The 19,456-nt window shown below is 40.8% G+C and overlaps 2 protein-coding genes across 4 annotated transcripts; one reads left to right on the plus strand and one right to left on the minus strand.

The window, feature by feature from the left end:
• Positions 1-1,145: 1,145 nt before the first annotated feature.
• On the plus strand, positions 1,146-11,933 carry GTPBP4 (GTP binding protein 4). The gene is made up of 17 exons (XM_002193084.6): positions 1,146-1,283; positions 1,922-2,092; positions 3,232-3,335; positions 3,411-3,547; positions 4,135-4,235; positions 4,635-4,727; positions 5,223-5,414; positions 5,502-5,567; positions 6,266-6,355; positions 6,755-6,865; positions 7,121-7,198; positions 7,307-7,358; positions 7,925-8,025; positions 8,894-9,091; positions 9,932-9,997; positions 11,086-11,220; positions 11,706-11,933. The coding sequence occupies exons 1-17, from the start codon at positions 1,236-1,238 to the stop codon at positions 11,856-11,858; spliced, it is 1,896 nt and encodes a 631-aa protein (XP_002193120.5). The 5' UTR covers positions 1,146-1,235; the 3' UTR covers positions 11,859-11,933.
• A 1,249-nt stretch (positions 11,934-13,182) lies between these two features.
• IDI1 (isopentenyl-diphosphate delta isomerase 1) lies at positions 13,183-19,426 on the minus strand. Of its 3 annotated transcripts, NM_001245550.1 has the most exon segments (6): positions 14,049-14,732; positions 14,735-14,979; positions 15,544-15,674; positions 16,950-17,042; positions 18,034-18,194; positions 19,268-19,360. In NM_001245550.1, coding segments are annotated over 5 exon segments (618 nt in total). In that variant the 5' UTR covers positions 18,176-18,194; positions 19,268-19,360; the 3' UTR covers positions 14,049-14,725.
• Positions 19,427-19,456: the final 30 nt, after the last annotated feature.

Genomic DNA, 19,456 nt, shown 5'->3' on the forward strand with positions numbered 1-19,456 from the left:
CCCCTGGGAGCCCCTGCTCTCCCAGTTGCACTCACACACACATATAGAGTGGTTTGGGTTGGAAGGGACCTCAAAGATCATCTCATGCCAACCCCCTGCCATAGGCAGACACCTTCCACCAGAGCAGCTTGCTCAAAGTCCCATCGAACCTGGCCTTGAACACTGCCAGGGCTGGGGCAACCACAGCTTCTCTGGGCAAGCTGTTCTGGGTCTCATCTCCCTCACTGTGAGGAATTTCTTCCTAATATATAACTTAAATTTCCCCTTTATTCAGTTTGTACCCATTACTCCTTGTCCTATCCCTCACTGACAGAGTCCCTCTCTGGCTTTGCTGTAGGCCCCCTTTAGACACTGGAAGTTTCCTGTGAGGTTTCCACAGAAGCTCCTCTGAACAGCCCCAAGTTTCTCAGCCTGTTGAGTATGTGTGTGTGCATGTACATGTACACTGACAGTGTGCATGTGCCACCATCCATCCCTCCATTCCTGGCACCCCAGAAACACGGCCACCATGGATCCCTGCCTCTTCTCCTGCGGCAGGCACTTGACTTCTCACAGGAACAGAACAGAAAGCCTCCTCAATCTGGAAAATGGTCAGGAGTGGAGTTTAGTAAAAAGGGCAGACTGTAGCGATAAGATGTTCAGGGTATGAGCAGATATTTTTACTGACCATGGTGTGCTACCAGCCTCTTTTATTCCCTTTTCTCTCCATTTCCCCAAACTTTTCCTCCCTTACCAACATTAATCCCTTGGTCTTCACAGATTTCATTCTTTCTCTAAACATCCCATATGTCATTCAAGACACTGAGGTGCTGAATTGTGTCCAGAGAAGGGCTATGGAGCTGGAGCAGGGTCTGCAGCACATGTTCTGTGAGGAGCAGCTGAGGGAGCTGGAGGTGTTCAGGCTGGAGAACAGGAGGCTAACGGGGAACTCACTGCCCTCTACAACTCCATGAAAGGAGGGGCTCGGCCTCTTATCCCAGGCAAACAGTGACAGGACAACAGGACACAGTCTAAATTCCTTAAAGTTTACGTTTCACTAGAACCCTACTCGCGGTCAAGTGCTTCTCTGGCAAGACCAGACTCAGCCCCAAGTGCTGCGCCCTTCCACATTCCCTCTTTCTCTCTCCCTCCCTCACGCTCCCGCTCCCGGGCGGCGCGGGCCGCGCGTGCGCAGCTCTCGCGAGAGCGCCGGCCGCGCTCCCTTTCCGGCGCGTGGCGCGGCGGTGGCGGTGGCCATGGCGCTCTACAACTTCAAGAAGATCACGGTGGTTCCGTCTGCCAAGGTACGGCCGCGCTCTCCCGTTCCTGCCCCGGCCCCTGCTTCTGCCCCCGGTGCCCTCCGCACCGGGCCGTCCCTCCCGTTCCTCCCGCTCGGCGGCCTCCGAGGACCGCGCTGCCCTCCTGCCCCTTCCGCGGTGCCGGCGTGGTGTCGGCCTTCGCCTCCTCCCCCTCCCGTGGGAGTGGTGGACTCGCCCGTGCTGGTGCTGCTGCGGCCGGCGGCCCGTACCATGTACAGCGCCAGGGGGGTCCTGGCAGAGAGGATCCTCAGCACGGACCCTTAAAGCCGCGCTGTCTCCCACAAAAATCCCTCTTTTTCCAAACCTGCCTCATTCCGAAACTCATCGCTGCGTCTTGCTTCAAAATAAAGTCCTCCGCCAGTCGGAGGAAGGGGTTTTAAATGAAGCAGGGTGAAGGGAGCTCCCCGCAGGGCTCGGTCTGGCTGGGCCGGGGGCAGACCGCGGTCCCTTGGAATAGAAACGGGGCAGGGAACGTGCAAACTGCTTATTCCTGCCTGCCTAAAGCATTCCTGTCAAACTGCGGGTGCACTTCATTCGTCAGCGGCCTCCTCCACCAAAAGAAAATGGTTGCCTTTACAAGAACTCGGCGTTTTGTGTAATTAATCATGTTTGCTCGATTGCAGGACTTCATAGATTTGACATTGTCAAAGACTCAGCGGAAGACCCCAACTGTCATTCATAAACATTATCAAATCCATCGGATTCGACATTTTTATATGCGAAAAGTCAAATATACTCAACAAAATTACCATGACAGACTCACTCAGATCTTAACAGATTTCCCGAAATTAGATGTAAGTGTTTTCTCATTTGCTGATTTCTCTGTGTAGACAATTTGGCTGATTTCAAGCAGATTTTACTGTGAGTAGTAGGCAAAACCTGTACTGCAAAAGTGGTATGTTCCTGTGAAGAGCAGAAGTCTAAGTTGTGCTAGTGGATGGCCATTAAAATCTGGATTTTACAAGCTTTTAGCTGATCAGATATGTTTACCAAAAGTTATTTTTAAATTAAGGCAGAACGTGGGGGGTTTTAAGTATATTGTGTCTGCTTGCTTCTTGTTTCTTCTGTGTGTATGCATATGGAAATTGTACTTATATTTAGTTTTCCCAAGGAAATACCAAGAAATACAATATATCATATTGCTTTTCATCTTCAGGAGTTAATTTGACAACATAAAATGTTGTCCTTGGCCCCATAAAGGGTGGGGTTAGAAACACATTATTAACTTCCAACAACTGCAGCTGTATTCATGTCCCTGTGGGACTTTTTTATGGGCAGTTTTCTGCTCAGACTGAAATTATTCACCTATTAAATTGTTTTTCTTGATAATTTCATATCCAGTGACTGTTGCTCCAGAATTCCCAGAAATATCTTCTGGGGTTTTTTTCCATCGCATGATGAAATTTCTTCAGGTAAATATATAACTAGCTGAAATACTATACTTAAAAGATTTGTACCAGAGATGCCACTTCCTTGAAAAGCTGAGGATTTATTTGGGCATTAAAAAAATCCCTTTTTGTCCAGTCTTGTATAGAATTTCATGCAGAATCTCATAAAAGAAAAGGAATTTATAGTATTGCTGTATTTCTGCTATAATATGAATATCCTTTGAGACAATTTCTGTTGGCTTCTTGCAGTTTTTTTCTTTGGAAAAAGAGACTTCAAAGTTGTATTAGGAAGTATTTCAGAAAGCAAAAGATGAAATGGAAACTCTGTATGAATAAGTCAAAGATGTGTTTGCAGAAGAAATTCAGAGGAATTAAGATTCATGCATTTAATGACCAAGCAGATTTTTTTTCTAACATATGATAGTAATGAAAATTGTTCGGCTTTTGGTGTCATTTGTGTTGCTGTACTGGAGTAAAAAAAAAAAACTTATGTGCAAGAAATAGAATTAGAAAGTATGAGACTTAGCTTCATGCTTTTGTTTTAGGATATTCATCCTTTTTACGCGGACCTGATGAATGTTCTGTACGACAAAGATCACTACAAGTTGGCTTTGGGGCAGATCAACATTGCCAAGAATCTGATTGACAAGTAAGGGGCGTTGATTTCTCTGTTTTTCTGTGCCTGGTGGGTTGGTGGCTGAGCTCTGCTCTCCTGTGCCCGCAGCGTGGCCAAGGACTACGTGCGGCTGATGAAGTACGGGGACTCCCTGTACCGCTGCAAGCAGCTCAAACGGGCGGCCCTGGGACGCATGTGCACCATCATCAAGAGACAGAAACAGAGCCTGGAGTATTTGGAGCAAGGTTGGTGTGAAATACGGGCTAAAAAATCATTGGATATAAAGTTTATTACACTTAGTAGCAGAAGGATGTGTTTAGTACAGGTTACAGATCCAGGAAACACAGGAACACTTTTTAAATCCTCAAATACTTGTGTTTATTTTGTAAAAAAATAGTTTTCTCTTTGAATATTAATTAAGTGTTATGGTATTACTAACAGTGATAAAACTTTTCTCTTTGTTTAAAAGTCACAGGCATGCTTTTACTTACCATTCTTTTCACTAACATATATGTGAAAAATGTTGCTAAAGATTTTGCAGATATTACTCCTTACTTCAGACTTACTAGTCTCAGGTTGCGTTGCCTGATTTGGTGGAGTCATTCTAGCTGTAAGACAGTGGTCTTCATTTCTTAAATAATTCTTAAATTTTATTTTTGTTGTACATAGATACTTGTGGAGTCTTCAAACTATTACATATTTTTATGAATGATCATATTATATCAGCAATGTTACTAATTTTTAGGTAAACAATTCAGTTATATATAGTTATTCCATCTCAGTAAAACTTAAATTATCAGAGATACTTAAAAAAATCTTTTTAATATTTCAGTCCGACAGCATTTGTCTCGTTTGCCAACCATTGATCCCAATACACGAACTCTTCTGCTGTGTGGCTACCCAAATGTTGGGAAATCCAGCTTTATAAATAAGGTATGTGAGTGGTTTTTCCATAGATAATATTGAGATACAATTTAATTCAAATAAGGTAGCTTCTAAACAATTTGATTTAGTTGTGGCTGTGTCTGATTTGAGTAGTAACAAGTTCAAATGTGTGAGTAAAGGTTGAATGAAATTCCTGAAGGAATAAATGGAAAGTTTTGATAGATTTCACTCTTAAAAATCCTTACCTTCTCCAAAATAGCATCCCATTAGCATATTTTCTGATAGACAGCTACTTGCAGAGAAGCTAGAATAACCAGGTTTTAGCTTTTTCTTCCCCCTGTAGCAAAGGAAGTGTATTATAATTAGGATATACTACTTGCAACTTCAGGAAATTTTAAATTTAAATTTATATTTAAATAAATATATGTGACTAAATCTTGTTTTAAGGTTACAAGAGCAGATGTGGAAGTGCAGCCTTATGCTTTTACCACAAAATCTCTCTTTGTGGGACACATGGATTATAAGTATCTACGTTGGCAGGTAAGAACTGTTACTATTTTGCAGTTTCTTGAAAGATTGAGCTGGTTATAGCCTGATTTGCCTTTTTGCCATGGGAGCTGCATTTTTGTGACTTGATGAGACAGGCTGTGTCTGACAGCTGCTGTGCAAGGTGCAGTGTGCCAAGTGAGAGCAGCAGTCAAAACCTGTTCTAAAAATGTACATGCATGGGTCTGTTTTCAGTTGGAGGGAAGATGGCAAATGGAATTATTGATTAAGCCAGATCACTTTTTATCACTCTCAAATTCTGGGCCGGGTAGGGACAGCATTTTCTCTTCCTCTGCAATCCTTGGAGTGTTGGTTATGAAACCTCATTCTTCCATTGTACACTTTCACATTCTCAGTTTGGCAGAGCTCACAGTTCTGTTTATGACTGGAAGGAAAAACTGTCACCATCTTAAAAAAGACAATATAGATGAACAATCAAATACTGCAATAGCTGATGGGTAACACCTGGCTTAATGATGTTAATTTTAGGTGGTAGACACTCCTGGTATTTTGGATCACCCCCTGGAGGACAGGAACACCATTGAGATGCAGGCTATCACTGCCCTGGCACATCTGCGTGCTGCTGTGCTCTACGTGATGGATGTGTCTGAGCAGTGTGGGCATAGCCTGGAGGAGCAGGTGGAGCTCTTCAGAAATATTAAGCCATTGTTTGCTAACAAGGTGAGTTTTGTTCACATTATTAGCAAACCCCAGGGGTTTATAACATGGTAACTTGCATTAAGATTTTTTTTTTTGCCTTTTTATCAGCCGCTTATAATTGTTGCAAACAAATGCGATGTGAAGAGGATTTCAGAACTTCCTGAAGAGAGTCAGGTTAGGATACTTCTCTCACCTCTTTGTCTTCTGATCTTTACAAAAATCCTGTGTGTGTATTGTGGATGGTTATAAATTTTTTTGGGCAAAATCTTTTACATGATCATTTGTTTATTGAACTGCTCTAATAGTGCAGTGGAAGGTGGCTTTGCAGGTCTTGACCCCATCTTTCTTTAGTACTGTCTAATGTAGCCCTTGCCTGAATATTGTAAATGCCAAACAGAAAGCAGATTCTTAATGGTTTCAGAAATATCTGATGGTGTGAGAACTTTCAATTGCGGCTTTAATTGGAAGTTAGACAATAGCTTTACTCCATAATCCTTTCAGTGACAGGCACAGTGAGCACTAGACTCAAGAGGTCTTGCTGAACAGTTGCAATAAAGTCCTGCAGGCTTAATTCAATTGTATCTACAGGCTAAAGAACATAGAATTTGTGTTCTCTTACTCTTTTTTTCTTTTTTCGTTATGGGTCATTTATAGGTGCCTTTTGAAAAGTAGTTATTTGCTTATAAAATAAGAAAGAGATTAAATAGAACTATAATTGTAAACTTTCCGTCATCTTTTTTGAAACACCCTCTAATAAAATAGTAACACATTGTATGTATTAATACTGGATTAAGAGTTCTGGTGTTAATGTATTGTAGTATACTAAGAAATGCACAGCATGTCATTTAGTTGGGTTAATTTTTCAATTTTAGAAAATATTTGAAGCTTTTGAAGCAGAAGGATTTTCTGTAATAGAGACAAGTACACTAACTGAAGAAGGTGTAATCCAAGTTAAAACAGAGGTAGGTGCATTCTCTTAGTTTCATCCCAAATTAACAGCTAACATCTTGCTTCACTTGTATGAGTTTAATCTCAGCTAGACTGCATTATAGTGATAAACTTTAAAAATGTTGTCCTTGTTGCACCTCAGTGAGCTTGGGTGAACATGGAAAATAATGCTGTAATAATTTTTCTTTAAATTGTGATTTTTTTCTGAATCCTGTTAAAAAATACATATCTGCATATACATCTTCCCATGATGCTTTTAACATAAAATAATTTGATGCTTTCTTGCGAGTTAGAAGTATAAGACAAATAGAATAAGATGTGAAGCCAGATACTTGGGATTGAATGCCTGCAGTGTCATTTGCTGTATCTAAAAGACACTGTTCCTCACCCTACCTTGCCATGTGCACTTTCAGGCCTGTGACAGATTGTTGGTCCATCGTGTTGAAACTAAAATGAGAGGAAACAAAGTGAATGAAGTGCTGAATAGATTACACTTGGCCATGCCAAACAAGAGAGATAACAAGGTAGGCTACATGTTTGCACTAGTTAATGTATTTCCCAGTACTTCTTAAGTAGGATAAGAATTCTGTCATTGTTAATCTGTGAACAGATTCAAATGCTAAAATTTTCTAATTTATTATCTGTAAGTGCCTTTCCTGGTGGGAGCTTGGGATTTTGTATTTTTTAGAAATACATTACAGTGCAGCTGGTGATTTATAGCAGTGTAAAAAACTGATGTGAACTTTTCCTTTTTTTTTATTGGGGTGGACTTATTCCAGGAGCGACTGCCTTTTATACCTGAAGGAGTAGTAGCTCGAAAGAAACGCATGGAAGTGGACACTCCCAAGAGGAAGTTGGTAAGTGGCATGTCAAAATCAGGAAATCAGCAGCTGGATTTTAAATTTGCTGTGTTAGTCCATAGCTTCTAAATTGGATGGTATCTAAAGCCATGTATGTCTTTGCAGGAGAGAGATATTGAACTTGAAATGGGAGATGATTATATTTTGGATCTGCAGAGTAAGTATTACATAAGAGTTGGTATGACCATTATTATTACTAAACAGTAAAGTGTGGCTGTTTCAGCCTTAAGGGGGAATACCTAAACCTGACTCCTTTCAACTAATTGCCAGTGCCACCAGTTCATTGCATACTATCCTTCTGCTCCAGAACTGGTGATCTTTAGTGATGTGTTTTGTGATGTTACTCAGTTGTTTCCCATTTTGGAGTGACAGACATTAAATAGCTGGTTTGATGATTCTAGTGATTTTTTCTTTCCATACTTCATTAATTTCTGATGCTCTCTTTGTTCAGGAAGTATCAATATGAGAAAGAACTGCATATATTGTGTTCCAGTTGGGTTTTTGTTGCCTGGCATGTCTTGGGGCAGTGGGGCATGCCATAACTGAACAATCTTTGGCAGTAGGATGGAGATCAGAAATATTTCTGAATATAGCAGTGGTGCTGCCAAAATCTTAGGGATAGGGTACTTTTTTTGTGTGTGTGTTCTGAGTGTTGTATTTTGTCATGGAACATTATTTTAAATGAATTGTTATCTCTTTAACAACTTTTGTTATATTTTTAAGAATACTGGGACTTAATGAATTCATCTGAGAAATATGATAAGATTCCAGAGATATGGGAAGGCCATAATATACTTGACTACATTGATCCTGATATAATGAGAGTGAGTTTTCCATTTATTGCTTTATACTTTTCTTTCCTCTTTATCTCTTATTTGCTTAATGTCAGTTACAATTTATAGATGAAATACAAATAGTGTATTGTGAGAACCTGTTCTTTTTTTGCATTGTCTACCCTTGTCATGGGAAAAGATAGTAGGTTTTGAATGATAAAGGACAGAATTTCAGAAGAATGGAAAATTGCTTCACTTTGTCAGAATGATGGTGATCTCATCTGTTCCATTCTAAAATATTAGGTTTGCACTAGAAGTTATATTTCTTTGTTCTTTGACTACAGCTACAGGAATGTAGCTATCAAAATTTATGTATTTTTATAATACGAAGTTCATCCATCAGATTTACATCTATGGAGGAAATAGACTGAATGCTCAATTTGGAACAGTTTTATTTAATAACAATCACTGTTTGGATTTCCTGCTGGTTGTTAAGGAGGAGTGATGAGTGCAGCCCACGGAGCCTGCCAGTTATGCAGCTGGGTTCCTGTGGATTGCTGGTGTTCTGGACTCATGCTGAATGTCAGAAGAGAAGGGTTTTTTCAGAGTGTGTTTCTAGAAATGGCACAGCAAGCACAGCTCACAGGACAGTACAGCTGCTTTCACACATGGGCAGCTTTGGGCAGCCACACGAATTTAGCCAAGTGATAATGTGGAGTGATGGAGTTAGTCTGCACATCAGTGTGTTCATGGGTTCACAGTAATCTCTGTCACCAGCCCCATTAGTGTGGTTATCAGGTAATGTAGCTCCTGCTTTGAAGGGCCTGTGTGCTGTCATGGCCCAGCACCATGTACAAATGTAATGTTGAGGATCATAAGTCAAGGATCTGATCTCTATTTTACCTCTTCAAAATCTAAGAAACTGGAAGAATTGGAGAAAGAAGAAGAGCTGAGAGAAGCTGCTGGAGAATATGACAGTGAACCAGAAAGTGAAGATGAAGAAATGATGGAAATCAGAAAACTGGCAAGGAAGATACGAGAAAAGAAGAAACTGAAAATCCTGCAGTCAAAAGAGAAAGATGTTCATGGTCCAAGGATGCCTAGAACAGCTAAAAAGGTGAGTCTAGAACATGGTCTGTAAAAAAATCTTGCTGCTATGTAACAACATCATGAAAGCATGTATCACTGTCAGGTAATGGAACTGATGGCTTTTGTTCATACTTGGCCCCTTCGCTGCTTGCTTCCTTCTATTCTCCCAGGAGTTCTGGTTGCTGTTTAGCTGAGGAGGGATAGTAACCCTTTTTTTTTGTGTGTCACTTAAGTGAGTATTGTGTAAAACTCCGTATGTATTGCAGAAAAGGTTTTTAATAATATGATTCAGTTTGTTTAACCGGGTTGTTTCATTGTATATTATCTGTTAGCTTAAAATTCAACGAATTATAAGAATTAGATAATTACTTAAAATCACAGTCACATAAAATTTGTTCTGGAAAAGGTGATGTGTCCTTTTAGTAGCCAGGTATCATTCTTACTGATGGCAGAGTCTCTTCTGACCTATCCAGGACACTTGCAAAGTAATAAACTGGTAACTAGCCATTTTGAGATAATGAATCTAGCTACTGTTGCCCCTAAGATCTCTTACCTTCTCCAGAGTGTGTGTCTTTTGGGAGAAAAGGAAACATTTTTGACCGAACAACTTCTCCGTGTCAGCTTCCCCCCAAAAAGGCAAACTAATTACATGGTCTTCAGGAAATGTTGGGCCATGAATTTATGGGGGCAAAAAAATAAGTTGCAAAAAATGAAATGTGAAGGTAGGATGTCAATAACCTGCTTGTGGATATGATAAAGCCAGAAATATATAGTGAATATAATGGACTTGTGGTGGTTTAATGAGACAAAAAGTTGGAAGGATTTTTTTTTTAAAGAAACATGTTTTTTTTTAACTGTGTTTTTACAGGTCCAGAGGAAGGTGTTAGAGAAAGAAATGACTGATCTTGGACTTGACATGACTAATAAAGATGATGTAAGTTTTTTCAAATTAAACTTAATATTTGTCTAAAAGAGACTTAGATTTCTTTGAGCACAGTTGAAATGCTGATTATAATTGGCACGAGAGGTGGGGTCTGTTAAGGGTGAATTAGGAATTGCAGATGAGTCAGTTGGTACTTGAATTTTTTGAGTAATGTGATCAAAACAGGTTGTATAAGCTGGAAAACTAACATTTATCAAAAATCATATATACAAGTGCACTGCTTTCTTGGAATTTGTGTAGGATTCAAGAACAGGCTTAGGTAAGCATACTTCTTAATTAGCAAGTCTGCTTTGTTGGATGAGACTCTACTATGTCAGTAATAGCAACAGATCAGGCCTGTCTTTTTATAGTTCATAATTCCATGAGCTGTAATTGAAGTTTTTGAGGGCAGCTGGCATCTTTAAATGTAAGGCAGATAAAATACTTCATCAGAGACTGGCCTTCAGGAGACATTTTATTTTATTTTATTTTATTTTAAAAAACCCCAAAACATTTTGTACAACAAATCCAGCAGTGTTACAGCTCCCTGGATCTTGAGATCTCTGTCTTTAGCTAAACAAGGAGTTAGGAAACAAGAACTGTCAACATTGCACATCTGAATCAAGCATTTATGGTTCTCAGAGCTGCCATGCCACTTTGATGTAAGAGCAATGTAGGAATGTAATACTTATGCTATAACATGATCAGTCTTCATGTCTGAAATTCTTCAGGGCTATGCCCAGTGCACAGGACATTAATCAGCGTAGGTTTCATCATTGTTATTTTGCTGTTGCAAAATTGCTTAAGCGTTGTTGCTATCCATTAATTTGTATCTTTTTATTGATTACTTACGAGTCTACTCCACCAAAAGAAAAAAGTCAATTAATAATTGTGGAGGATAAAAAGCTAATATTCACTGAAATTTGAGTGCTCCTGTTGGACAAAGAGGCAGTGACCAACAGCTGTCAAGATCTTTATGTTACTATGGAATAACCAATATAATTTATCACAGCAATCCACTTCCTGTTTTTGCTGTTACTCTGATTAGAAGTGAGCTGATTGTTTCTGGCTTTAAAGGTTAAATGATGTTTCACTTTCAGGCACATTACGTGAGGAGGTCGCGCAGCACCACGAGGAAGCGCAAACGCGATGAGTCTGAAACGCCCCGGTCGGCGTCGCGCAGCCGCAGCTGCTCTCGCACACCACGGGATGTGTCTGGCCTTCGGGATGAAAAGGTTTGTTATTCATCTGTATTTACCTGTTTGGCAGCTCAACCAGCATGATTGTGCCTAGACCAGCTCCTGGGAGACTTCAGAGTAGGCTGGTTATGTTTGTCCAGAGTTTTTGTGTTTGGTCTCCCTGCAGCTTGATCAGCTTTTCATTTGGACTCTGTTTCTCAACTTCCATCTTACAAATAACATGTAATAATATAGACCAAAGAAGTACATTTTAATTCTTGTCTCTAAATGCAAGTTTGAAGAAAGAATTCTGCAAACTGTGGTTGTATCTTTAGTAAGTGAGGAATTCGGGGATAGCATGATCCTGTGTTAGTGTTCTGGAAAGTTTTGCTAAGTTTCAGAGTGATACTGCTCAGCTGGTGTTAATGTCCTTGATAAAACCATCCAGCTTAGTGGGTTTTTTTAAAGGTAAAGCTTGTTACTGAGTTACTGAGGAAGTTGCTCTGTATTGTTGGTTTGTTTGTTTGTTTGTTTTTAAATAGATGGTGAAGAAGGTTAAGATCATGGCAAAGAAAGCTCAAAAGAAAATGAATCGCCTGGGCAGGAAAGGAGAGGCAGACAGGCACATATTTAACTTGAAGCCAAGACATCTGCTGGCTGGGAAGAGAAAATCTGGTAAAACACAGAGAAGATAAGCAATCTTCTGGATCAAAATAAAAAACTGGTCAAAAAATCAAATTTAAAATAAAAATTAAATTTATTAAAACTAATTTCTAGTTGTCATCTTTTTTAGTAATACTTGATATTTAAGTGTGTGTTTTGTGTTAGTGGTTATGATACTTCAAGTTCCGTATTTCAATATCTTGATATTGCAGTTCCAAGAAATAACCATGAGAGAAATTTCTCAATTCTAGTGGCAGAAACCATTTATAAACAGACAAAAAAATATTTTCTTCCATATTCTTATTCCTGACTTTTATGTATCAGTTAAGTGTTTATATTTCTATACAAACCTAATTTAAAATGAGGATAAATCTAGAAATGTGCACACTTTGTTAAACTACCATTAATAAAAAATGCCTGGGTTCAGTAAGGTTTGGATTGCTGCATGCAGGTAATCCTTTGTGATGCGTTTATGTTGCTGGTAAAGGCTGAAATGGGTGGGGAAGTAACAGGAAAGCACCAAGAACTAGACAGAGTTTGTGTTTGTGCCCTGAAGCACGGGAGCAATGCTGCCACTTTACTGAGATACAGGGTGACTGGAGGAGAAACTGCAGTTCTAGTACTGACCTGCAGCCTCTAATAACCTAGAACAGCAGGGGCAGGGAAGGTCACACCTTACAACCTTGAATATTTCACATTAATACTAATATTTCAGATATGTAGAGAATGAGGCTCAGACTGAAATTCTGTGCCAAGCACATGCTGCTGTCATCCTTGGCTTAGCAGGACATTTTCTCTTCAGGATCTGACAGACAAAAATCTGCTCAAGGCAAAATATATTGTCATATGTGAAATATTTTTTGTCCCTACTTGTTCAGTGGTTACGTAGAGGTTTTCAAAATGATGCATTATAAATGTGTTGCTTGAACAGTGCACTTCAAATCCATATTAAAAATTAACAACCCCCCAAAAAATAAGGGGGAAAGCAAGAAACCTCAAATCACTACTTTTTGAAATACAGCCAGTAACTGGCTGTCAGATGTCAGTTTTTGCAGCATGTGTAAATTGATAGAGTTTCTCTCATCTACTTTGTGTAATAAATTCAGAATTAAACCATACTGTAATGCCACAAAGAAGACAGGTCAAGAAAAACTTCTGAGGGACTTGGAGGAACTGTTAAACAAAATTTTTCTTTCAGCTTCTGTATGCACAGGGCTTCTGCTTCAGGATCTGTTTTGCCAGCTTTTGCTCCAAGCTGAACTAGAAAAACAGAACTTTTTTCCAGTAGATAGTGTAGCAAAGACAGATTATTCTCCATGAAGTTTCACATCTGGAAAGAAAACAACAGTCCAAGGGTTTAGGCAAGATGTTTTAATTATAAAGTAAAGATTTAAAAAGTATTTGAGAACTTCTCCATTGCCTACAGCGGGGTATCGCGGCTGATTGCACTGAATTCAAGAGAGCTGCTACATCACGTCACTATTCCCTCACCTGATACTTGCTTTGAAACAATACATCTGTTCTGGCCAATATACAACAAACCTGGCTCTAAAACCTCCAAGTGTTGAACTACTGGAGGTGCTGCTACAAGGAAGCTTCAGTGCTGCAGTCACAACAGGGATGAGAAAGAAACTTTGACCAAGGAAAAAGTTAGTTTTATCCCAAATCCAGACACAGAATCCTTAGAACCATGTTTACTTGCAATGATAAGTGGTATGACAAACACCCTATTTCATCAGGCTCTGGGAGAACTTAAAAACTAGTTTGAGTAGTGTGCTAAGAGAAGAAATCGCAAACTTTTTTGAGGCCCCTCCATCCCCCCCAGTCCATAATTAAAATTGAAGCACCCTTGAGTATTTGTCTTACTGAAAAAAGCCTCTTAAGTTACTAGCAATTGATTGACTGCAAGATCAAAAATAATTAGCTCTGGTAATTTCTAATTAACTGACATCAAGACCCAGTGTTAGCTCACAAATTATCACTCTTAAATTTTGGGGTTCAGTGGGTTTGAGCTGTCTGGGAATGACTATTACAGGAAAAGAAAAGCCCTTGTATCAAGATGCCTAGTTTCCTGGAAAATGGAGAAGAGCCATTTTGTGCACATCCAGTCTCCAAAGACAGACTACTGACATTAGACAGGTACCATTTACATTTGCTATAATTAACTTTTTTTTTTTTTTTTGAGATGTCCAGTATTCAACCATAAACTAATCAGAAAATCGTGGTTGGGGAAAAAAACCCAAACACTTTATTATCTAAAGCTTTAACACATATGTCAGCACTTCAAAATCAAACTTACTCCACACAGGCAATCCAATTACTTAAGCTTTTATGGGTTTGGTTAATTACAGAGTACAGTAGCTGAAGAGATTTGCTTTCTGCAATTAAAAATAATCCTGATTACTTTGTTTGTTTCTTCTGGCAATTGATCTTCTCAGCATCACAGCAGAGCCCACAGTCATGTGTAATCAGTATTTAAGGTGTGGGTAAGTTCAGTGGAACACCCAGCTCTCCTGCCTGAGCTGGGCAGGAGGTGCCTGGGCTCCCTCCCACGTGTGCACGGCACACAAGGGCTGGGGATCTTCACCAGACAATGGAGGAAGAGGAACCCAGGGGTTTCATGTTACTGTTACCCATTCACATGAGATCTTAACAGGCCCAAGAGAACCAAGGATGAGGGGGAAAAGGTGACAAAGACACAAGAAAAAGCACTATGACATCTGTGTAAATTAAACATGCTCCATGTGGACCACTTCTTTGCATGTACATCATGATTTATCAGTGTTAATGAGACCACACATCACTGCTAGCCTTCAGCACCTTTTTGCCAGCTATTTACATTCGGTGTATTTTTTCATGCTCAACAAATTTGTTCAAGTTATTCAAGTTATCCCACCACTTAAAAAGAAAGGTCTCTGCTATCAGCTTGAACCATGGCGTAATTTTAACTTCATTCCTGGCAGCTTTATCCAAGAGCTGTTTCAGTTCTTTCTGTGTCACATAGCAGTAGCTTTGGATCTCGTTGGGGTCAGGATTCAGTGTCACATCCTTCTGCACAAATAAGATATAGTCTATCTCATGTTCTCCCCAGATGCCATCAGACTTGGCCTTGTAGTGAATTCGTGTCAGGTAGGAGATTTCTTCTGGAGGTACCTACAACCAAAACACTTGTCAGAAGTGCTGCCAGACCAGGAGAATTGCACTGCTGGGCATTGCAGTACAATTTATCAGCTATTATTCTCTTCCTGAGAAATTATTTGTTCCCAGGTGTACAAATGCAATGCACTTTTTCACAAAGAATTATTAAGGGAAAAAAAAAAACAATTTAAAGCAGTTTGATGGCATGAATTGCACAGCATTTCTCTAGCCAGACTCACCCTGTAATACTTGGAGTGTATTTCTCCTGTATGGTATGCTTTAAATAATGTTTACCAGACTTTATTGCACGCTCACTGAGCACCAGTGAACACAAACACTTGCACCTTTCCCTCACCTCCCAAGGAAAAGACCTGGTAACTACCTGAAGCCAAGGTCAGGACCACGTACTGACAGACCAAGTGTAACCCTGCCCTCCAGGGATCTCTGGAAGTTCACTCAGCTCTCTGCATTTCCAAAGATAAGTTCATTTTTTGGTTTGTGCCTGACTCTGTCTGCCAGACACAGTCTGTAAACTGGCAAATGCTGCCAAGAATTCCTGTTTCTCCCTCCTTTCTTTACCTGCTCCATGGGAATTCCCAATTCTGCTTTCAGTCGTCTCTGTGCTGCTCTCCGAACACCAATGGCATCGTTTTCTTCCAGTTCTTGCGGATGGCTTAGAGGGTGACTGCAGCAAGTGTTGGTAAAACAATCTGCAAGAAGTTCAATCGGTTCATTTTTGACACATATAAGGACCTGGGAAAAAAATCCAAAAAAACACAACACCAAAATCCCCCAGAGACAAAGGCCAACACATCCCAGCTTCATTTCTGTTTTGCAGAGAAGGGTTACAGAAAGAGGATATTTACACCTCTTATTTTCCTTTACATATTTTGCACTGGGATTTGCCTCTGCCAAGCACTGCTTTGCAGGCTAGTGTTTGATACACATGAGGACAGGGATTCTTATCCCCAACATATCTACTTAGAGAGCCAGCCTGTAAAGACCTTGTTTATCTCTCAAATGTTAATTAAAATTACTTTTGGGAGTTCATATGTAACAGAATAATGACAATATTCCCAGAGCTTCAAGAGCAACTGGCAGTAAGCAGAATTAAATACAAAGTTTATACCTGTGTTTAAAGGACAACCATACTCTCTCCATACTCTATTTTTCATTTATTCCTTCTCTGCTAACCAGTCAAAATGCTCAAACATGGTTTGTAGATATTCTAACTCTGTTTCAACTTTTTGTCTATAAACGTCAAGCTCAAAAGCATCTAAAATAATCTCTAAAGTAAAGATTCACTTGGAAAGAAGAAAAAGGTTTTCCTTGCTCAAGTTGGAAACACTTGATTTTATTTTCCACTCAAAATTCTGCAACAAACAACTTCATGCTCCCTCCAGCATGCCTCATGTAAGCTGTTTCTGCTGTTTCTGTTTGATTCCCCTCCTTATTTTTATGTCTCTCCATTTGCATTTGACAGTAATAGTTCAGAGTGTTCAAAACTCATGCACTGCATGGTTTGGCCACACAGCCTCACATGTGGCAGAGTTACACAAGTGCTGGTTAAGACAACACAGACAAAGGTCCACAGCTCTCCCAGGCACCAGGGCTCTGCTGCACATCAGCTTTTCCCAGTGCAATGGGACACTCTCCACAGCCATTTCTTCAACCCAATAAATGTCTTGCAGCAGAGGGGTAAACACCACACCCTCTGCCCTTGTATGAACAGGATCAAACATCTCAGGGAACAACCATTTCCCAAGAATATCTATAACAATACACAAGCATTCCCATTATCTTACTTCACTCACAAGGTATTTTGAACTCTCAAAAGTATTGTAAATATGTCCTCTCTAAAGTAGTAAATTCTAAAACCTCAGAATGAGTTATGCTGCAGAACTGGATTGACATATGTTTTTTAAAATATTGATCTAAATAAAACATTTATATAAACACATTTATATAAGTGTTTCAGTACTAACCTGGAAATGTAATTTTTGCATTTGACCTCTGCTGCAGCAGCAGTTTATTTTCGGTATTAAATAAGAAAACACTGAAAGCTCGGTGCAGTAAACCTAAAAATAAGAAAACCCCAAACAAACAAAACAGAGATATTTAATAAAAGAGAAAAAAATATGAAGACAAGTAAGGGCCTATAATGGCCCCTTTTTTTACATAATCCAATTTAAAATTAATATATGTTAAAAACCAGGGATTTGATAAATAACTCAAGAGCTATTATTCAGGTTTCTAAGTCAGCTTAAGCAAAACATGAAATTAGAAGAGTTCCTAGAACAAAAACACAACAGAGGAGTTCTTCTAAACTCAGTTCACCATTCTGAATATGCACATTTGGGAAAGCTTCCAAGGAGAACTTGGCACCCATAAATTTACAATCAAAAAGAGATGACTCAAAAATTCAAAAAAAACTGCATTTCAAGACCCTTCAGGAATTGCAAAAGCAGAAAAAAATAGACTCCATTAAAAACAGACAATTGCTGTTTTCTTCACCTTTTGAGTCTGCTATTCCTTGCTCTTCAGGAAGATGCTTTCCCTAAGTACATAAAAAGAGGTCACACGCTACCATGAGAGACTGTTGAATCTGACCAACCTCAAGTAAACCCAAAATCAGTTAAACCCTTTCCTATTAGCAGTGTTTGAAGAAGAACTCTGGGTGAGCTACTTTAAAATGAAATCCTTTTCTACTTGAAAAGAACTCAGCAAAGAAGCAGACAGCATTCTTTAGAAAAAGCTACATAGAATTAGGTATCCATAACAGGAAAAAATACTACTTTATCTTCAAAACGTGATTAAAAATATTTGTCAAGTTCGTATGTGCAAACACACATTTCTGTCCTTTACAATTGCCTCCAATTGAGTGTTTCTCCATTCTGCAGAATTTTAACATTAAATATTTTATGCTGAGGAGGAGGGCCCTAAGGGGAGGTACTTGCTCTGGTTTGATCCAACACTCACCTGAGATCAAGGCTTTAATTTAATCATGACTACGCTTCTGAAAATATTTAATCAACTTAATGGTTCCATTAGGAGATAAGCAAGCTGTACCTTTGTCAATGTTTTCATTCAAGTGACAGTTTTTCTTGGTCTCTGCTCCAATCTTATTGTCATTTTCATCGATAAGGATGCACATCTCTGCCAAGAGCTGCACCTGCTGCTCATCCAGGTGATCTGTGTTTACTTCAGGCATCCTGATGGTAGCACACGTTCTACTGAAGACAGACAATGAAGAGTCATTCACTAAAAACAACATCCACAAGGTTCTGGGCAGAGTGTGAGAAACAACCTAATGGCTTGTTTCTCTGGCATGGTGTAAATGGCACACACCAGTTTTGTTCTGAGAGGGTTTACATGCTTTTAGTTCCCTGAAATTTCTTATCACAATACAAATCACATAGCAACACTTGGCAGGTGCTTGAAGCATTTTTATTTCTCAGGAAACCCTTGCAGCAGCTGCTGCAGGACAGCCATGCTGAGCCATTTTTATGGCCTGTCAGTGGCAGGAATTCCAGTTCCAAAGCTCAAGCTGTGTACCAGCTCTGGCTATTTCATAACGCCAGGTATCCTGTGCACGAGGATTTCTCCTCTCCACAGTCTTTAAAGCCTCAGGAACAGAGTTTCAACCCGAGGTACCGACAAAGCAACACCGGCCCTGCCCCGAGCCTCTGTTCGCAAAGAATCCCTGGATGGGTCAGGTTGGAAGGGACCACAGGGGTGACCCGGTGACCTCCCCACTCTGTCAGGGTCACCCCAGAGCCCACGGCACGGGATTGCATTCAGAGAGCTCTGGGTATCCCTGGGGAAGGGGCTGCACTCCACTCCAGGCACCCGCTCCCCTGCACGGGCACCTACACAGGAACGGAGCTCTGCTCACGGCCAGTGCGAGCCCTGTGCATCAGTGCTGCCCCGGCCTCTGCCTTACTGCTCAGCAACGGGGACATCCTCTCGGCACCCTCCCGTGGGTATCATAGAAATTAACGATGTCTCCATGGATATTTATAGATATTAACGATGTCTCCTCTCAGCTGCCTCTCCTCGAGGCTGAACAGACCCAGCTCCCTCAGCCTTTACTTCTGACCTTCGCTGCCTTCCCACAGACCCGCTCCAGGAGCTCCTCGCCTCTTGGGCGCGGAGGGGTCCAGAGCCGGACACAGCGTTCTGGATGCAGGGTGGGCGCTCTCGGCAGCAGTGTCCATGCCCGCTTTCCATAGCCGTGCCCGTGCCCCGCTCTCCCCGCTCTCCGTGCCCCGCTCACCCCTCTCTCCGTGCCCGCTCTCCGTACCCCGCTCTCCGTGCGCTCGGCCCCCGCCGCTCTCCCCTCACGCCGGGGCCGCTCCGAGGAGCCGCGCTCCCGGCCCGCCGCAGCGCGCGCCACATCTCCCGTCACACCCCGCCCGCCAATGGCGCCGCCGCCCGGCGCTGACGTCACCGCATCGCCCGATCGCCCCACTGCGGCGCGGGGGGCGGTGCC

This window comes from Taeniopygia guttata, chromosome 2 (assembly GCF_048771995.1).
Source record: "Taeniopygia guttata chromosome 2, bTaeGut7.mat, whole genome shotgun sequence".
Lineage (NCBI taxonomy): Eukaryota > Metazoa > Chordata > Aves > Passeriformes > Estrildidae > Taeniopygia > Taeniopygia guttata.

Coding starts and splice junctions, on each gene's coding strand:
- GTPBP4 (XM_002193084.6), top strand. CDS start 1,236: ATGGCGCTCTACAACTTCAAGAAGATCACGGTGGTTCCGTCTGCCAAG. Junction 5,568..6,265: donor AACTTCCTGAAGAGAGTCAG/GTTAGGATACTT, acceptor TTTCAATTTTAG/AAAATATTTGAAGCTTTTGA. Junction 8,026..8,893: donor TTGATCCTGATATAATGAGA/GTGAGTTTTCCA, acceptor TCAAAATCTAAG/AAACTGGAAGAATTGGAGAA.
- IDI1 (XM_030263984.4), bottom strand. CDS start 19,362: ATGTGGCGCGCGCTGCGGCGGGCCGGGAGCGCGGCTCCTCGGAGCGGC. Junction 18,198..19,267: donor CCGAGCGCACGGAGAGCGGG/GTACGGAGAGCG, acceptor GTCTGTCTTCAG/TAGAACGTGTGCTACCATCA. Junction 15,675..16,949: donor TGCAAAAATTACATTTCCAG/GTTAGTACTGAA, acceptor AACTTCTTGCAG/ATTGTTTTACCAACACTTGC.